Here is a 21,424-nt window from a genome sequence, read left to right on the forward strand (position 1 = left end):
AATCCTGGCAAATTAAGCACGTATGTTCTCAAAGACATTACAGAATATTTATTTTTGTTCACATATAATATTTAGGGCTGTCAAATGATTAATCGCGATTAATCGCATCCAAAATAAAAGTTTGTGTTTACATAATATATGTGTGTGTATGGAGTATAATTATTTTCTATATATAAAATACACACACATGCTTATATATTGAAGAAAAATGTGTTATTTATATATAAAATATTTATATATAATTTAAATTATATATAATATAAATATATATACACAGTATATACATGCAAATATTTCTTAAATATATACATGCATGTGTGTGTATTTATATATAGAAAATAATTATACACCGTACACACACACATATATTATGTAAAAACAAACTTTTATTTTGGATTCGATTAATCGCGATTAATCGTTTGACAGCCCTAATAATATTTTCTTGCTAATATATTTGTATATGGGCACAATGTGTGTTGTCATTTACATATTATATTTATTATTACAATATTGTATTGATGAGTTTTGGATGAAAAATAATGATGATACTAGTAACTTAAACGGAATATCTCATAGGAATATTATTATTTTGTTTTTACCCCTTTTACGTATTGTTGACGTAATTGACGTATTGTTTGCTCTGCATCTTTGAATCATTCTTCAGACAAGTATTTTCTAGTCAAAATTTTGAAAATCATCATATACCAACCAGTTGCTTTTCTTCTCTTAAAATTAGTTTTGTAATTTTTTTTTTAATAAACCAATTAAAATAGTTATGTCTGAAAAGCCTAGTATGTCGTCTTGTATAGTCTTGAAAACCAAATGTCCTCTTCAGTGGACAGAGATTTTTTATTTTTTATAAGGTTCAACTTTACAAATAGGCAGAAGAGAGAATTCTGGTCCCAGAAATATTATTGGTCTTTTGGAAAGTGACTGTTTAACTCACTGCCGTTTCAGTACAGAGACAGAATACTGACATCTATTGGCCAGAAACAGAAATGCAGTGATCTTTGGTACACTTTATTTTGGTCCCCATAGGGAATTCTTAGTCAATCACCTGTCCTATGTCAGTACAGTGAAGTTGGGACAATCTCTGCTGCATGTAATTTTGTTTTAGGCTAACCAATCACACCAAACACTTTTTTCTATTCTTTCTTTTAATTTTTTTAAGCGGAGTAGCACTTTAGCTTTGCTCACCAAGAGTCACAACGTGATTTTTATCAGTCAAATGCACCAGGACTTCTATTGGTGTACAGTGAGACCTGAGCCCTTATGGCACACTGGGGGGTCTCCCTGTAACCACACACACACACACACACACACACACACACACACACACACACACACACACACACTGTGAATTTGTTTGGTGAGGGCTAATTCCCCTCAATCTCAGGCCTGAGGTCGGTGGGCTCGGGGGGACGGACGTATTGACAGATATCCAGATCCCACTTTTCCCACTCTCCCTTTCCCACTCTTCTTTTTCCCAGGCCGGTACTCAAACCAAAGGCTCACTTACACAGCCACTTATCCCTCTAAAAACTATGACAGCCAGCACACACAAACCCATGTACGTGGAGTGTTTGGAAATGTGCATTTCAGATCGTACCATGTTTTAAGTTAAAAAGTTGGCACTCATTTAAAAACAAGTTACAATTTGTGATGCGATACAATCTAAAATGGATTTCGTGCAGATGGAGTGGACATATTCTATTCTATTCTATTCTATTCTATTCTATTCTATTCTATTTAGTTTTTTTTTTTTTGGCTGAAAGAGCCAGATCGGCGCCCATGCACGCCTGGTTTCAGGGTTAACGCACGCACCCTTTTCTGCAATGAGCAGTTCTTTCACTTAAGGGACACCCTGGTGTCTGAATGTACTTTTACTTAACCTTTTAGTACACGACAGCTGTTTGAACCTCTTTGATACTCTCATACACATGCACAAAGACCCTCCAGCCCCACCCAGACTTCAGTTATTTCAACAATGACTCTCCCGCTCGGCTGTGTAGACCTTGCCAAGTGAGGATTAGTATTTTAGATGACTTCTGATGTTGTGCTGAATAGACTATGGCTCTTGTTTCCGTGGAGATGGGCTGTTTGGAAGGGGGTCCTGTTTATTATGGGCTTGCCTCTTCATTGCTGTTCAGTTCACTCGCAGATTAGTTCACTCGAAATATAGTTGCTCAGTCATTGTGCCACGTCAGCAAGTTATCCAACTCTTTGAACAGTCATTTGTATAAAAGGATCTTAATGTAAATCTGGGAAAGTTTTTGAATTTAAAAGCATTTGAATGCTTTAATTTTAAAGAGCTCTTTTATTGTCATGTACCACATACCTGGTGTTCAAATTAAGCAATAAGGTACATTACAGGAGGTCATGCGCTATTGTGAATATAGTTCAAATTAAAATATATTAAAAATGCACAGCAAGTCTGCATTAATTTGATCAAAATACAGTAAAAACGGTAATATTGTGAAATATTATTACAATTGAAAAAAAAAAACTTTTTCTATTTCTATTTGAATATATTTTAAAACGCAATTTATTCCTGTGATGCAAAGTTGAATTTTCAGCATTACGCATTATTATCTTCACTCACATGATCCTGATTTCATGAGTTAGTGATTTCATGTCAGAAATCATTCTAATATGCTTATTTGGTGCTCAAAAAACATTTCGTATTATCAATTATCAAATTGAAAACAGTTATTTGAAAACAATATTTAAACCTTTTTTTTTTGTATTGGAATATCTATCTGTCTGTCTGTCTGTGACACACACACACACACACACACACACACACACACACACACACACACACACACACACACACACACACACACACACACACACGCATGTCTGGTTCACTATCTTTGTGGGGACTTTCCATAGACTTAATGGTTTTTATACTGTACAAACTGTATATTCTATCCCCTTACACTAACCCTACCCCTAAACCTACCCATCACAGAACACTTTCTGCATTTTTACATTTTCAAAAATATATAATTTAGGATGTTTATTAACCCATTCCCCTCATGGGGACCGCTGGCTGGTCCCCACAATGGAGGTGATCTCAGGCTTTACTATCCTTGTGGGGACATTTGGTTCCCACAATGTAATATAAACCAAACACACACACACACACACACACACACACACACACACACACACACACACACACACACACACACACACCCCTGTTTGTGGTTTACGTATATTTAATTAAATATAAGTGCACATTGTTCTTTAATTAGTTCCTAAGTTAATCCATTTAATCCAGTTCTTTCTCTCTCTGTGTTTGGCAGTGGCGAAACAGGTTTTCATAGGAAAGCATTAGTATCATTAACAAGTAGGCGGGGTTTAGTGGAGCCTCAGCACTGCACAAGCTCTTCCTCCATCTTTCTTCTGAATATCACATGGTGGTAAAGCGTAAAATGGTTAGAATAAATGTCCAACTATGTGACAACATTTAGCATAATGGGGATAGAGATGATCCTTAGATTTCTTCTCCGACCAGTGTATTGCCCGTCTATTCAATAACTGGGTTATTATTAAAGAGTTTGCCGATTTGAAGCCTTTCTCTAGACCTTAATAACCATGCTGGTGCTCACTCAAGAGTTCAGACTAAAGGCTGTCCTGTGTCTCAGTCTCTCTCTCCCTCTCTCTGTGTGTTATTTGCCTGCTAATAAGTGGAATGCACTCTTGTGTCAAGGCTTTACCTGCAGTCACAGCCCCGGCTTCCTCCCCAGGCAGCCTGCGCTTATTAGTTAATGAAATGCTCTTTAAAGGCGATGGGAAAGAAAAAGCAGCCTGGCTCCAGCCTGCTATCTGGCCCTGCTTGGGTTTCAAAACATCGTTGCCTAGACAGCCAATTTACCAGGCCGTCCACAAAAGCGCACACATCTGGTGATTAGATGTCGGATGGCTGTTTGCCGCTCTTCACATGGAGCATGGTTTGTTGATAGCGATGTGGGGGCTGAACTGGTGACCAGGTTAATTGTGTAAGATTAATCATGTAACCATGGTCATGTCATTATGACCTACGTACAACATATCTGCCTGAGAATCAGGAGCATTAATGAGAGAGTGAGGGGGAATATATTAGGTAGATATTTTTAGTTTGTTTTAAATTTCGCCGTCCCTGTCCTCCACAGATGCCAATCATGAAGGGGCAGCAGAGGGCATCGAGAACATGGCCGACGCCGTCACACATGCGAGATTCGTGGGCACCGACCCCGCTAGTGATGAGGTTGTACTGATGAAAATCCTCCAGGTAACACATTCTCAATCACACAAACTGGTGGTGCTTACAAATGGCTAATTTAATACAAATATTTTTCAAATTATAAATAAATGTTAATTAAAATAATTAAATTATAAATATCGGGTCATAATATTAATAATGTTTTTGAAAAAGTCTCTTCTGCTCACCAAGACTGCATTTATTTGATCAAAAATGCAATAAAAACAGTAATATTGTGAGTTAATATTACAATTTAAAAGTGTTTTCTATTGTAATACGTTTTAAAATGTAATTTATTCCTGTGATGGCAAAGCTGAATTTTCAGCATCATTACTCTAGTCTTCTGTGTGATACTTGAGAAACCATTCTAATATGCTGATTTGCTGCTCAAGAAACATTGTCTTATCAATTTTGAAAACATTTGTGGAAACCGTGATAGTTTTACCAGGATTCTTTGATGTTTTATAACATTGTAAATGTTTTTAGTCTCACATTTGATAAATTTATTGCATCCTTGCTGGATAAAAGTATTACTTTCTTTGAAAAAGAAAAATATTACTGACCCCAGACTTTTAAACAGTGCATGCATAATAAATAATTGCCTAAAATGCATCCAGATATGTTCAGTAGAAGTTAATATCTTTATTAATATTCTTTCCAGGTTTTAAGGAGTTTGCTGCTAACTCCAGTTGGAGCCCATCTTACCAATGAGTCCGTTTGTGAGATCATGCAGTCCTGTTTCCGAATATGCTTTGAAATGAGATTAAGTGGTAAGTGAAATTAAGTGAAATTTCCAGGGAGAAATGTATACTTCAAGTGCACTGTGGTGTTGGTTGTTAATTTTTTTTTTCAAGTAAAGTAATGCATTACATTTTAATTTAACAAAATTGTTACTTTTTCCAAATAATTGACTTTGTTTTCCCATTTATTGACTGACACCTCTCATGTGAGAAATCAAGTGTAGAAGCATTGTGTGTGCAGTGTAAACATGATTGTTACTGTAGTTCTTGACTAAATGTGAGCATGCATTTACTCATCTCACTTGCACAAAAACAGATTCAGTCAGTATTCCTCAAAATGGATAAAAACAGTCAAATGCAAACTCCTAATATTACACAAACATGCAATTATTAAATACAAATATTCTTTGTGTGTAATCTCACTTTATTAACCAATTTCTTTGCCGCTGACCTCAGATGATCTGATTCAATCAACCATTTGGTGTAAAATTGCCTTTACATTTGCCAGAACTTTTCTTTTATTAAAAAAACAAAACAATTAAGCCCAGCCCAGGTGAAGAAAAATGCAACACAAAAGTAACGTAATGCATGACACAATATTGTAACGCATTACTTTTAAAAGTAACTTTCCCGAACACTGGTGCACTGTAAATCGCTTTGGATAAAAGCATTTTCTGTAAATCTACATTTTGTTGTATATCCTAACTCTTGAAATGCTCAATATGTGAATCTGCCTCCTGCGCTCTCAGGACTGATAAACCCCGCTCTAATCCTGACCAAACAGAGTCTGGACTCTGAGCCCCAGAGGTGCTGCTCTTGTCCTCTGGACTAACATTTCCTTTTCTTTCTCTCTATTGTTTTTTCTGGTTTTCTCTTTTCTCATCACAGAGCTGCTGAGAAAGTCAGCTGAGCACACGCTGGTGGACATGGTGCAGCTGCTCTTCTCCAGGTAACTAGAGAGAGAATGGAAGAGGCGATGTAGAGATGGGGATTAGGAACTGAGTCGTGTTCTTGCTGTTCACATAATCAAACCAAACCTGAGACCAAACACAACAGGAACTGGGTCTGTCTCCGTAACGGGCTCCGATTTCACTCTCAGGCCTCTCTCAATTACCTCCGGAGGTTTCCGACTTCCCCCTCGCACGCAGACAGGGACAGGTGAAAGCATCAGTCTCTGACAATGTAAAGCATGGCTAATTACCAGGCCCACACAGAAACTGCTGCTGCAGTGCCTTCTTTCTGGACCTCAATGAATGGAGGAAAACATTACATTTGCAAAGGAAAAGAGATGCGTACCTGCATTTCTGTGATTTATTTCTTTACACTACGGTTCAAAAGTTTAGTGCCAATTAGATTTATTTCGTATTCTTAAAAGTCGCTCACTAGCATTTATTTGATCAAAAATACAGAAAAATCTGTAATATTACAATTTAAAATAACAATTTTCTATTTTAATATATTTTAAAATGTAATTTCTTCCTGTGATGCAACACTGAAATTTCAGCATCATTATTCTAGTCTTCAGTATCACATGATCCTTCAGAAATCATTCTAATATGCTGATTTGTTGTCAATATATCAATGATGACAAGTTGTGCTGCTTAATTTTTTTGTGGGAACCCTTTCCCATTTGATAAGTCAGCATGAATTCAAAATTGACCCCATTTACTTTGTTAGCACACATTACTAGTCTTGTGGTAAACAATTCCTCTGTACAGGTTAATCCACACAAAACAAATCATTCGTAATCTTTAATGAAAATTTGAAAATTACTTCCCTTCTGGAATGGCCTGCCTTCTCTGATGACGTCAGTTTGACGGCTTGGGTAGAACATCCCATCTCTCAGTCTGCTGTGAACTTTGACAGTGAGCTGAATGGAACACCTACTTTTTTAGATCCAATTAGTTCCCAGTGGGGAAAAAAAAACAAGCCACATCCTTCTTTTTCTCATTCAGTATTCCGTTTCACTCGCAACTTCCAGTTCACACAGACTTCAAGGATTCTTTGATGGATAGAACGTTTTTGGGAAAAAAAAAAAAAAAAAAAAGTGAAAGTCTTTACTGTCAATTTCACACAAAAAAAAAAAATTTTTTGTTTTTTCAATGGTATTTATTTATTTATTTATTTATTTATTTATTTATTTATTTATTTATTTATACATCAATAAAAAACCTACAGATTTATTATTAAGTATTAAGAGTATTAAGACTATTCAAGTCCAAAGTGTTCAAAACTCAAAAAGTTCTTGGTCAAAAATGTCTAGATCAGAATATTAAGTGCAGATATAGTTCACTGACATCATTATTTACTTGAAATAGCACATATTGTGACATGGACATTGTATGATGCGCAATTTTTTTTTTTTTAGTTTTGACTAGTTTATATCTAACATGCAGTTATATGATTGTGATGCAATTGTGAGCGGAAGCCCGTAGTCGTCTTGTGCAGGTCATAGTTCACTGCTGCTCTAATGCAATAACATGATTATATGGTGGCATTTATCAGAGGTGCATATCCACTCACATTAGACTTCCAGTCACATCTCGCACAGACGAGAGGATGAGACCGCAGAGCACATCTCACTCTACCCATCTGCATATAGATTAGGGACACACACACACGTATGTACGTGGAACAAAGACATAATGACAAAATTTGGTCTCATGAAAAGCTCAATCAAAGAGGAACAGACAATGTTTTGCATAAAAGAGAAGTGTGAATAATATTACAGCATTTTGATCTAGTTTTCAAAACCATGTAAACATCCTCTGTTTGTTTTTATAATTTCATGCACTGTAAACGTCCTTCAGATGAGTATAGCATTCATTAATGATTTTTAATTATAGCTGATAACACCTTTTAATCTTAGATGCACGCACACACACACACTCTCTCAAAATCTCACAACCTGAGTTTGCTGTTCCCATTGTGCACGTTCTTATTGCCCAGACCCTCTTGTCCACGTCGCTTTCACAATGAGGGTGTGAAAGGCCTTAATAATGAGTGTGTGTGCCTAAGGGTAATAAGCAGTGAATGTAGTGTGTGTGTGTGGTCGAGAGAGCCAGAGTAATGAACAGCGGATCTTATTGAGTGCTCAGAAGGAGGCTTAAGCAGCCTGCTGAAAGCATTAGGGATGTTAATCTGTTGGACTCACAGATCATCCCATAATCAAGCCGGCAAGACAACACTCCATTAACGCGGAGCAGAGTTAACATCAGGAGCTGTTTCTCCCAGCCTGCCTGTGCGAGCGCTGACATCTCACTCGAGGAAAAGCCGCAGTGTCCACACAACACGCACACATGCAGACAATGCGTTCGGGCCGAGAACATCATCCATCTAATTCAGCTAATGAATCGGCACAGGGGGTCGAAAGTCACGCCCTGGGAACAAAAATGCTGACTCTTCGGACATATTGCCTCTCCTCTGTTTTGGTTTTAGAGAGGTTTCTCAGAATGATCATTCCAAATGTGTTAATTAAATTGCAGTTTGGGGAACTAGATGTGATTTTTAAGAACATTTGAGCTTTCTCTTTGCTTAACCGTTCCATTCCATAGCGTTCTGGCCCAGCTGGCACAGATGTGGTTTAATTTCCTACGGTGGAGCTGATAACGGAGCTCTATGGAATGTAATACAAATGCAAAGTCGTTGCCTTGTTAACTCAAGAGTTTACAGATAATATGAGATGTAAATATTGACTGCATTATGGAGGATGATCAGATATTTCTTAATTTTGGTTGAGGTCGCTCAAATTTCGAGCTTAGCCAGCTACCGAGAAACTGGTAGCCACTATACAAGCATTTTACGAGCACAGTTCATCGCGGTTAGCCAACCATGCTGAGAATTCTGGGCCGAGAACAGTTTGTAATTGTGCTGTGCCGTACCAAGCGCAAGTGGAAAAGCAGCTATGGCAAAACCCTTGCGAGGAACCCCTTTTCTAAAACATAATGGCATCTATATCATTTCATTAATAATGACCCATTTTTACTGTAAATATTTGAAATAAAATAATTATTTTTGATTAACATCATGATTGCCATATAGCATCTTCCATCCATTAGAAAGCAAATTGAAACACATATTTAATATATTTCCTATTTTTTAACACTCTTAGAAATTCTTACCTTTCTTACATTTAATTTAACAGCCATAAAAAATACATAGTGTGAATTTTTTTTTACCTTTAGCACCCCCTTTCATCCCCCTAATTCGTCATTTTTATTTATATAGCACTTTATACTATATGGTTTCTTTCAAAGCAGCTTAACAGCAATAAACACGAAAATAAGTTAATTTTGAAAAATTCATCAATTATGAAACCACTTCATGGTCTAAATTCTAAGTGTGCCTGGAGTTCATGACTTGTACATTAATGTGTGTTTTAGAAAGGCATTGACCTTTGAAGCTGAATGGTGTTATTTCTGCACAGCTAGTTGCACCAAACGAATTTGTGAAAGTAAGAGCTAACTGTCATTGGTCATTCGGTAGTCTTGGCCCAAACTCTTACTGTTGGTTCCATATTACCGTATGTCACACCCACTTGGGCCACTTAAACAGATTGCGTTTCTGTTTTGGTGCCAGTAGTAGTTCACACTTCACCTGCAAAATATTGATATAAAAATGTCGCCATAAATGCATGGATGGAAATAACTCAAACCTTAATATTTGTTTTTTTGGGCAGATTGCCACAGTTCAAAGAGGAGGCCAAGAGTTATGTCGGCACAAACATGAAGAAGGTAAATATAAAATCCCCCCAGATCTCCCTTCTCCATCCAGACCCTTTACACCCATTTCCCATCTGCCTCCTTCATTTCTCATTTACTTTGAGCTTTGTTACATAGATGTCTCCATACCCATAAGTGAGGTCAGTTGCTGTTGCATAATTATTATACCTGTGTATGTGTGTCTTCCATCAGGTCAGGAGATGGAAAATAGTATCTAGTGAGAGTAAACTGTGTTTTTCAGCCACAGTTGGTTCTGTATGTAAAAAAAAACTCTGCTCCTGTTCATTGCAATTATTCAGGGATCATAGACACTCTCTTCTCCTGTCTTTTCATACCTGATTGTTGTTGAGTTCATCTTTTGCCCGTTTACCTGTTCCAACTCGCAGATCCCAGGCTGTATTCTGGACACACAGGATTTTATTTATGCAGAGCAGCCTAGAAACACCAATCAGACGGGCTTAGAGAGGGTATAGCACATTTACATGCATTAAAACAGCAGTTTTATTGGGTTGTAGCTAGTGCATTTAAATACGCCGGGACGCATGGCTTTATGTTTGAATGCATGGTGGGGAGATTCGCTAATGAATTAAAACGACCATTTGTCATAGCAACATAACATGTCTTTTTAAAGGGATTTAAATGTATATTCCAGGTTCAATACAATTTAAGCTATTTTGACAAAGTCTGCAGTGTGCAATTTTGTCATGTTCCATCAGTTCAATCACATTGATTGCATTTAATGTGATTGAACAAGATTGGATTTATTTGATAAAACATAGTTAAAACGGGAAGATTGCAAAATATTGTTGCACTTTCAGAGAAATGTTTTCTATTTAAATATCTTTTGAAATGTAAAAGATGGCAAAGCTGAAAATTACATTTTGAAGTATATTCAATTAGAAAATAGTTATTTTAAATTGTAATAATAATCTACAATATTGCAACGCATTTTAGGGACTAGCTAAAATGCTTCTACCGGTATTAATTTTTCTAGACAAAGTATTATCTGAGCTGAAAAAAAGTGCTTGAAAAACTAAACAAAACTTTACTACTGTATTACTAGTCACAGACAAGAATAGTAAACAGTTTATACTTTTGAATCTTTGTGCAACATTCATTCAAGAGCAGTTTTTTGCCAAATAAACATCCATTATAAGTCTATTACATGCAGTAAAACTTATATGAAAAATATGAATATGATTGTAAGAACTTATGTTTGATCTAAATGATTGTCTGTGATAATTAACATTGTGCCACAGATGCGGTCAACAGAGCTTAACTTGTGCTAAACCCAAAACATCCATTCAAAAAAGGAAGTAGCTATTTCTATCTATTTTTAGCCAAACCTGTTAATAATGAATCTTGTGTATTGTCAATATGGAAATAATCGGGTTTGTGAATAAAACTTCAATCAAGTGTGTGAAAGTGAAATTAAAGAGATGTCTTAGTCTAAAGGCGGAGTATTAGATGAACAGTCATGGGTAAACAATGTAACATAGTTTAGGTCTAGCTTTATACTTTATGCAAATGAGTTGAGCTGAGGTGAAACCACATCAGGACCTTTATTTTCATATTTTCATTTTGGTTCCATAGTTTCATTTGAATGTTTCTTTCTATATTTGAATGTATATTCATTCGAATGGGTCTTTTTTGTCAATTCTTTAAAGACCAGAAATCCTATTTGACTGCCATTTTGCATGCTCTGTGTGTTCCTGATCTGTTCATTGCACCCATTATCTTTATCCCCGGTTAGTCTCCTCAAGTAACACATGTTTATTTGTAATGTATGCTGAGGTGCTACTCCCCCCGTTTCCTCTCAGAGATGCATTGGGTTACTGTCATTGAATGGGTGTTGTTGAGTTACTGATAATGAGTGTGTGTGTGCATGAATGTTGTCCTGGTATGCGTGTTGGTTTCCCCCACATATACCCCATGCATGTAGCTGTATATGTGCTCCCATGTCATGTGTGTCTCTCTGAGTTTGAGACATGTCCATCACTAATCCCGGGGCCTGCCCCTTCTCTCCTGAGGCTTACAATATCTTATGGAAAAACAAACGAGTGCAGGTAAGGAAGAAGAGATCATCACCGATCAGATTCACTTTAACCTTGTACAACCCCCATGTATTTAACCTATGATAATGTTTTGACAGTATTACACCTCCAGGTTTAATGTTATAATTCATTGAATAAATTTTTTTTTGGAAGGATGTTAAAGGCAGTAGAAACAACTGAGACAAGTATTAGCTGGTTACACTGTGATACATTTTAATGCAATTAATACTATTTAGAACTGCCGTTCTAAATAGAGTTGGGAAATTGTAAATTATTTTCTAGAAGTTTGGTTCCATTGATGGTTTTGTTGAAGCCATCAGTGCATTGTCAACTTATTTTTAAATAATCGTTTTATTACCCATGATTCTGCAAAGAACTCATCAATCAGAGAATCGTGACTGGTGAGGAAACTTTTAAGTACCTGCCCACTCCCATTCTGTGCTGAAATTGACGTAATAGTCAGACTCCCTAATATACCGTGTAAGTGCATTTATTCAGCAACCACAATCACAAAGATTCGTGTTTGGATTTATCACAGTTCACTATTATTATTTAGAGACAAATAGCACAAATGGCCTTGTGAAGTAACACAAACTGGCTGTATTACACTTTCGTTTGAGCAATATGTGGTTATAGAGATCGTTAAACTCAAACTTGCATGGTTTCAGCAACACTTTTTGTAATTTTTATGTTATTTTTTTCAGTGCAGACATGCGCATGGTTGCCAGGATGGGAAGATTAAGTAAAACACTGGGCAGAAATGATTTAAGATAAAAGATTAATTTAAGATAAAAGCTCTGATTGGGGGATTTAAACTCTTGAAATCTGCTTGTTACCTATTCAAAATAATGGAAATGGAAAAATGGAAGGAAAAAAAGAAAAGAAAAAAAATTCTGGATAAAGACCCTGCAGGCTTATAAACACAAAATGGTACCTTCTGTTCACCATGGTGACATTTAGTCGCAAACGTTCGAGTTTACTATAAAAACCTTTTTCTGCGCTCAGTTGAAATCAGTTGTGTTACTTGGAGTGTGGAAGTTGGGTAACTGTAAAGTCAAAGTTAGGTTAAAAATGTTTCAAAAATATTTTTCTAGAACCTCATCACTCTGTTGTTTTGCTGTATTATTGCTTCAAAAATAGTAAAATAAATGTTAATACAGTTGTTACTGGAACAAGGATAGTTTCATTTCTTTCACTTCCCAAGCATCCCTATAGAGATAATAAAATATAAGAATCAAGTAAATTGGATTAATATTGCTGACTTTGGTCTTTGTAAATTTATATACCAATAAACACAATCACCTCAGCATACATACAGACCCAGAAGGTTTTCTAAAAAAAATGACATGCCTATATATGAGTGTTTATGCATCTTTTGGTGTGTTGGGGTATCATGAGATTTTGTTTTTGTCTTTTCCTCCTGCGTTGTTCTTTGTGTGGTGATCTGGAGCATTTGGCTTGATTTAACAAGACCATGTTTGTTTTGAAGCTGAAGATGAGAGCCGGGGGAATAAGCGAGTCGTCCAAGTGGAAGAAACAGAAGCGTTCTCCCCGCCCCCCTCGTCACATGGTGCGCAGTCCCTCAGGACAGATGGATCCAGCCCAGTCCAGTACCCTCACCAACAACCTTTCAGGTATACCGAAAGACTTTATATGTTAAAGTGAGCTGAGCAATATAGCTTAATTTTCGTGATATTTTTCAGTCTTTAAATTGCATTTGACAATCTATAAAGTATCAATTGCTCTAAAATGGCTTAAAACTGTAATTGATATTTTTTTCAAGCCAATTAGGTTCAAAATGTTTAAGGGTCATGAAATTGAGAATCAAACCCCTTTGGATCTCTAACCATTAGGCCACGACTTTGATGTTAAGAAAAGCATGTGTGGTCACTCTGTCCTCATGTCTATTTCAGGTGGAGTACCCTTCATAGAGCAGCACAGTGGAGGCTCTTCTATCCTTCCTGGTTCAGACAGTGCAGCTTCCTCCATCTCCAGTCCCACCACTGACAGTGGCTTAGACGCCGGCTCTAAAACCACCTCAAAGGAAGATCTCACAGACCTGGAGCAGAGCAGCTCAACGGCCACCACTCCCATGACACCCTCCGCAGAGCCAGGCAGACTAGAATCACAGGTAACCCTCAAACCATCAATAAACTATCCAAGTACATATGTTCTGAGCTTGATGGTATGGTGTGTGGTGTCATCAGTATGAGGGCAGGGAAGTGGAGCGTTCCCAGTCAGCTTCAGTGGAGCGTTCCCAGTCAGCTTCAGTGGAGTCCATTCCTGAAGTCCTTGAAGACAGAGACTTGCTGGCTGACCAGTCTGATTCGGCATCGGTTCACGACATGGACTACGTGAACCCCAGAGGAGTGCGCTTCACGCAGTCCACCCAGAGAGAGGGTAAGAGAAAGTGTTCCCAAAATTCAGTACTTTAAGGACCTGATATACTTGCGCCTCGCGGTGAAGATTTTTTCCCGTTCTTCATTTGGATGTAAAAAGAACTGTTTGCCCACATCCCTATGCCGTCCATGCTACTGATAGAAGCGTTTAGATTAATTTTAATATGTGCTGTGGGCTTTCTTTTCAATAACAAAATAAACACAACGAAAATGACAAGGGTGAGAAAAATACAGATAAGAAAGCATCTTATCATAGCGTTATGGATATGTTTGCACCAGCTCTCCAATTTGGCTCTCAAGTCACGTCATGTCATGTTTATTTATATACCACTTTATAAAATAGATTGCTGTAAAGCAAGAAAAAACTGAAATAATTATAAACATGACTGGCAGCTTTCTGTAAATAAAGCAAGGCAGCAACAAATTAGTACCAAAAACTACCTAGTACATAAGTAAAATTCCTTGATACAAATTTTTTTAACTTTTTCAATTATAAAACTGGTAAATAAAAGGAAAATAAATGAACAATAGGACAAATACAATAGGAAAAATATACAAATGAAATGTTTTTCAGGTACAGTAGCCTAGTTTCATTTATCATGCCTTAAGAAATACTACAGAAATACAGATTTTTTTTTTTAATTAACATTAATGAAACGGATGGCAACAGTTTATTAGGTTGCTGTCCCTTTAAGAACTAATGCACAGATCTAATATACTGTTACACATTTGCTCCCAACTTATGTTCCCATAGGACATACCAGACTGTGTTTATGTGAATACTCCACACTATGTGCATTTTGACATAATTGTGTGTGTATTTGACTATTCTAGTGCAATAAGCTGTGAGAGAAAACTGAATTCAGGATTGCATGCATCTGATAGGCGGCCTTTGTGCTCGTGCTTTGGCTGTGTGTTTGCACAGTGGCATATTGTGATTAATAGCACTCTAACATATCAATAACTTTAAGAAGTACCGCAAAGTTTAAGAAATGTAACACTTTAAAATATCGATGTTTGAAATTTGTGAAGCAATGCGTATCGGCAGAAGATAGAATCGCGATTCATATGTCAAATAATTTTTTTCCCCCAGCCCTAGCCTTTACACTCAAGCTTCCTGAAGTGCGATTGGAGTCCCATTGTGTTTGTCCAGGTGCTGCTTTAATCCCGTATGGTCTCCCGTGTCTGAGAGAGCTCTTCCGGTTCCTCATCTCTCTCACCAACCCACATGACCGCCATAACTCTGATGTAATGATGCACATGGGCCTCCAGCTGTTGAACGTGGCCCTAGAAGCCGCACACATCGCCCCCTACCAGTCGTTGCTCTGTCTGGTCAAAGATGAGCTCTGTAGACACCTCATACAGGTAAAACTTTGTTCTTCTCTAATCTAACTTGTGGGTTTCTCTAGGGCTTTTCACACTTGAAATAGTTAACCCTGGATCATTCTAAATCCTGGGTAAATATTCACGTTTCACATTGCTCACAATTTACTCTTTTGACAATGAATCCTGGGTATTCATAAGCTGTTGTTTCACACTGTACTTTCCAAAACCCTGGGTTAACTTTCTTATTTGCATGTTTGCTGTGTCTTTGGCATTGATTAGTCGAACGCAGCATGCGACCCGTTTACATAAAGGCTCTAATATTGCACATCCTCATATTATATTTTGCTGACTGTGCTGTAAATTTTATACTGAATGGACTTTTAGCACTATAAAAGTAAAAATGAAATGATCTCTACACTTCAATTGACATGTTTGCTGTCACCATTTGACATTTTTCTATGGAAGCTTGTTTCCGCCACAGAATAAAAAGTAAAAAAGGTAATTGTGACTTTTTTTCTCACAATTCTGACTTTTTTTCTCACAATTGCGAGTTTACATCTCACAATTCTGACTTATCTCAGAATTGCGTGATATAAGGTCGCAATTGCGAGTTAAGTCAGAATTAAAAGTCAGTCTTTTTTTCCTTAGAATTGGACTTTAAAACTGAGTTTATATCTCACATTTCTGAGAAAAGATGTCAGAATTGCGAGATATAAACTCGCAATTGTGTGTTATAAAGTAGGAATTACGAGATATATACTCGCAATTCTGACCTTATAACATGCAATTGTGACTTTATATCACGCAGTTCTGACTATATCTTGCAATTCTGTAAACTGAGAAGTCACAATTATCTTTTAAAATGTTTTATTCTGTGGTGGAAACCAGCTTCTATATTTTCCCCCTCCAACTCTGAAACATAGACTACTGTTTATACAACACATATGATTTGCTATGTATTTCTAAGCATCTAGCTATTACATTCTAACACTGTTTCACACTGTACACGTTTGGACACATGTACCACTATATGGGGTTAACACAGCAAAAGCGGTGCTGTCCCTGCTCTGGATTAACCGCTGGTAAAGCACAGTGCTTTTTAATAACAGGTGTGAAACGTTCCTTTACCTGGGTTTAGAACGACAAGCTCTTCCGATATTTTCACCTGTACTAAATGTTCTACATGTGTCTCTTTCTAGTTGTTAAGTATTGACCGAATGAATCTGTATGCCGCCTCCATACGTGTGTGCTTTCTTCTCTTTGAAAGCATGCGAGAACATCTCAAGTTCCAGCTTGAGGTATGTGACAGAATGATGATCTTTCTGTGGTGTGAGATATATGCCATCTCAGATGCAGGGTGTCACTCTTTATATGCCTCCACAGATGTACCTGAAGAAGTTAATGGACATCATTACCTCGGAGAACCCTAAAATGCCCTATGAGATGAAGGAGATGGCCCTGGAGGCCATTGTACAGATCTGGAGAATTCCCAGCTTTGTCACAGAGCTCTATATAAATTATGACTGTGACTTCTACAGCTCCAACCTGTTTGAGGACCTCACCAAACTGCTCTCTAAGGTGAGCCACTCCAACTCTAGACATCCCTCTAGCAGGAACTTATGAGAAAGAAATTGATTTAAAGTTTGAAAACAGTCCTTGGGTAATATTTGATGCCTCTAGATTTGCAAAAATGTATTTTGTCACCCTTAAATTAATATTTCACAATCTACTAGAGTTGAATGACTCTGGATAAATTGAGAATCACAATTTTCATTTTGTTTAAAAGATCACAATTTTCCCACGATTCTGAATTGACAACTACTCAAAATAACATGTCATTTACTAGTCAGTGGTTCTGACAAAATGTTAATTGCAGCAGTCTATTAAAAAATTATAATAATTCTATTGATTTTTTTTCTGGAAATTAGCAGAGTAACAGTTAATTTTTTCATGATTCAGTTTGTATTATGGTTCTGTGGTCACAGGTTATAGCTACATTCTTATGAGTGGTTAAACAGTTATACATTGACGCAGATACTGATATTTTAACCAATCAATTGATGATTGGGTTGACAATTTTTGTTTTTCCAAAAAAACTTTTAAGCACGTTTTACAAGCATTAAACCACATTATTCTGCAAAATGCACTACATGGTATTTTTTATTTATATTTATTATTAGTATTATTTTTATTTTATTTTATTTTTACAGGAGATGTTTCACCGCTAATATAAATTCCTGATAGATTCTCACATTAATAATTATGAAGTTTTGTTTATTATATGTTGTGTTATGTTTGCAGAATGCCTTTCCAGTGTCTGGGCAGCTCTACACTACGCATCTCCTCTCACTTGAAGCCCTGCTGACAGTGATTGACAGCACAGAGGCTCATTGTCAGGCCAAAGTGCTCAACAGTGCTTCACAGCTGGACCAATCAGAATCATCAACAGTAGAAGGAGACAGTTCAGTCAATACAATCACAGATTCAACAATAGGTGGGCAGAATCAAGAGTCCCAGGATGGGCACTAACAGAAGTGCTGTAGTAAATGAAGAGAACTAAGTAAACAGTTAAAGGAGAACTCCGGTCAATTTTAACATTGAGCTCATTTTTTTGTACATTTGGAGTGCTGTCAATACAGAGAACAACTACAAAAAACGGTGTTGCCTACACCGAGTTATTCTATTTTTAAAATTTGCACCCTGTTGACTTCAATAGGGCAAGTAGTAAGCCTGCTTTTTAGCCTCTTAACATCCTTTAAGTGTCATTACAAGTGCACAGAAAATGTGAGTGATTCCTTCCGAGTGAACACGGGTGGATCTGACTGCAGTAGATGTTAGAGATATTAATAAAAACGAAGTTAATTCAGCCAGCGCTCATACCTTTGTTTACATCCTGTTTTCGGTGGAAGGCCATAGTAATCGATTGTCGAGTTCACGCGCGTGATCATTGGTAACTAAACATATGCGCGTGAACTCGACAATCGATTACTATGGCCTTCCACCGAAAACAGGATGTAAACAAAGGTATGAGCGCTGGCTGAATTAACTTCGTTTTTATTAATATCTCTAACATCTACTGCAGTCAGATCCACCCGTGTTCACTCGGAAGGAATCACTCACATTTTCTGTGCACTTGTAATGACACTTAAAGGATGTTAAGAGGCTAAAAAGCAGGCTTACTACTTGCCCTATTGAAGTCAACAGGGTGCAAATTTTAAAAATAGAATAACTCGGTGTAGGCAACACCGATTTTTGTCGTTGTTCTCTGTATTGACAGCACTCCAAATGTACAAAAAAATGAGCTCAATGTTAAAATTGACCGGAGTTCTCCTTTAACAAAGGAGTTTAATTGCTTCTCATAATGGCAAAATCTTCTTTTGTTTGCTACTTACAGAGGCTGGCAAATCTGTACCAGGTTCTAATGGGCAGAATGCTGTGGTGTCAGAGACGAGGGCTGCCTGTCCTCCCACCAGCGGACATCTGATGGCAGAGAAGATGAGATTTGGCAGACAGGACCAGGAGGAGACGGACACAGGTACTTAACTGATGTTTTGCCTATGAAATGCAACAAACAACTTGGACAACATACTCATTGATTTACAGTAAACATTTGATGATTTAGAGTAATCAAATTTAGAGTAATCTGATTTGTCTTAATCCAGTGGAGAAGAAAAGCTTGAAGAAGCCTCAGCGTTTCACCAGCTGTCTTCCAAATTCTCAGGAACTTTTGGAGATCAAGAACAAGAAGAAGGTGACCATACTTCATCTGCAGTTCTTTGCTCTTTATATTTGTGAATATTAAAACCTTAATTTGCACTTTGATGAATTTTTTTTTTTTTTTGTGCTTCAAAGCTTCTGATCACGGGTACAGAGCAATTTAATCAGAAACCCAAGAAGGGCATTCAGATCCTGCAGGAGAAAGGCCTGCTCAGCAGCCCCATGGACAATAATGAGGTGGCCCAGTGGCTGAGAGATAACCCCCGCCTGGACAAGAAGATGATCGGAGAGTTTATCAGCGACCGCAGGAACACCGACTTGCTGGACAGTTTTGTCAAGTAAACCTTTTCTTTTTAGCACATTTTTGGTGCAAGGGTTGGGGAAGTTATTAGTTGAATTTTTTGAAAACTATCAAAAGCTTCAAAAAGTTCATGAAGACAAGTAATCCATATGAATCAAGCGGTTTAATCCAAGTCTTCTGAGGAGACATGATCACTTTATATGAAAAACAGATTTATGTAAATGTCTTAATACATCCTTGATTAAAAAAAAGTATTAATTTCTTACAACAACAAAACAAATCTTACTAAGGAAAGTATTAGAGTACTGTAATAATAGAATTATGACAATATGGGAAATGCAGTAAAAAAATAGGTAAAAATATGCATAGTTCACATGAAAATGTTTTCATGGTTCTAAGTAGAATAGTTATTGGTGTCTTAAAGAGAGTTGGTAGTGTCTTAACTCAAGAAGTTGAGTTGGTTATTCTGTTAACGTTCATCGACACCAACTTCTTGTTTTTCAAACACTCATGTAATCACGCCTGGAAATCCAATGTGGTCTTCTAGCTTTAGATTTTCTTCTTACTAATGGTTACTATCAGGCTCAAAGTGACTCAGTATGGAGGTTGAGATAATTATACCTTAAAGTTATTTTAAGGCCATCTCTATCTCTTCCTCAGCACGTTCGGCTTCCAGGGCCTGCGCATAGACGAGGCGCTCCGCTTGTATCTGGAGGCATTCCGTCTTCCTGGAGAAGCGCCTGTCATTCATCGGCTCTTGGAAACCTTCACTGACAACTGGCATGTAAGTCAGCTGCCACACACACACACACAAGCACGGACTGACATGAATATATTTACACGCGAAAATATATTCTTTAAATAGGCTGTAGGTTCGCTGCAGTCACAGACACAAGCATTCTTACAGTTCTTCCATTACCACACTCCCAAGGCAATCCTGGCCACCAACTGGCCCCATCATCAGGTAATTAGGGACAGTGGAACAGCAGTTCACTTGGGATCAAGGACGGGGTCATTAGTCACGCAGGTAATCGGGGAAGAGGAAAATGTTGCACTGGGAAGTGAGACACATCCATCTGCCCTGCAGTAAGCAGCTCGGCGATCCGAGAACATTTCGAACACGCTCACTTACGTGCATGTAAAAGGCAGCTCTCTGTGTGTCACCTGGAAAGTATTCGTAGTAATTTCTTTTCTTAGTCACCATTCTCAATCACTACGAATGAGCTCATGTGATTATGCCACATAGACATGGGGGTTGTGCCCTCCCCAATGCAGCAATGTATCGAAACGGGAATGGAGTCAGTGTCTGACATTTACACTGGCAGGAGATCCCGGAAGAATTACTGTGCCCTTTTATATTTTTTCTTGTGGTGATTGATCCTTCAAAACGCGCCTGTAAAGATGAGCGTACATATTAGGTGAGTTGACGATGCTATTCTCGCAGTCAATTGAATGGCCTTGTTCTCTTGTGTGCAGAAAGTGAACGGTAATCCCTTCCTGACAAACGACGCTGGCTTCGCCCTGGCTTATGCCGTCATCATGCTAAACACCGATCAGCACAACCATAACGTTCGAAAGCAGAACATCCCCATGACGTTGGAGGTGAGTGACACATGTTCCTGTTACCAATGGGAATATCCAGAAGTCATTCACATGTTCAGGGCCACACACGCAATCTCTCTCTTAGAGATCAGTTTCAGCTCTTTGACTTAACAGTATAAGATAAGTGTATTACATGTAATGCGTGTAAGTGTGTTATAAAACCATCTGTCTAGATTTGCCACACATGCAGATTACTGTTATGCAGCCATGCCTCACTTTTATGTGCTTCAGACAACTGGCCTCAATTTAGTGGGGCTTTGAGGTCAAATGAAATACAAATATGTCAAGCCACAGCAGTCACACATGTACATATTA

At 37.6% G+C, this 21,424-nt stretch overlaps 1 protein-coding gene across 1 annotated transcript in view; it reads left to right on the forward strand.

Annotated features, from left to right (window-relative positions):
* gbf1 (golgi brefeldin A resistant guanine nucleotide exchange factor 1) overlaps window positions 1-21,424 on the forward strand; it is a gene marked incomplete at its 5' end in the record, with an annotated part of 79,623 nt that overhangs the window by 41,441 nt on the left and 16,758 nt on the right. The window contains 17 exons of the mRNA XM_079856387.1: window positions 4,161-4,279; window positions 4,911-5,019; window positions 5,878-5,938; window positions 9,668-9,722; window positions 11,741-11,776; window positions 13,254-13,398; window positions 13,678-13,895; window positions 13,972-14,164; window positions 15,317-15,528; window positions 16,689-16,787; window positions 16,873-17,067; window positions 17,791-17,983; window positions 18,884-19,024; window positions 19,152-19,240; window positions 19,342-19,544; window positions 20,168-20,291; window positions 20,984-21,109. Of these exons, the coding sequence (XP_079712513.1) occupies window positions 4,161-4,279; window positions 4,911-5,019; window positions 5,878-5,938; window positions 9,668-9,722; window positions 11,741-11,776; window positions 13,254-13,398; window positions 13,678-13,895; window positions 13,972-14,164; window positions 15,317-15,528; window positions 16,689-16,787; window positions 16,873-17,067; window positions 17,791-17,983; window positions 18,884-19,024; window positions 19,152-19,240; window positions 19,342-19,544; window positions 20,168-20,291; window positions 20,984-21,109 (2,318 nt within the window). The remainder of the gene's footprint in view (window positions 1-4,160; window positions 4,280-4,910; window positions 5,020-5,877; window positions 5,939-9,667; window positions 9,723-11,740; window positions 11,777-13,253; window positions 13,399-13,677; window positions 13,896-13,971; window positions 14,165-15,316; window positions 15,529-16,688; window positions 16,788-16,872; window positions 17,068-17,790; window positions 17,984-18,883; window positions 19,025-19,151; window positions 19,241-19,341; window positions 19,545-20,167; window positions 20,292-20,983; window positions 21,110-21,424) is intronic.

This window comes from Squalius cephalus, assembly GCF_949319135.1.
Source record: "Squalius cephalus genome assembly, chromosome: 21".
Lineage (NCBI taxonomy): Eukaryota > Metazoa > Chordata > Actinopteri > Cypriniformes > Leuciscidae > Squalius > Squalius cephalus.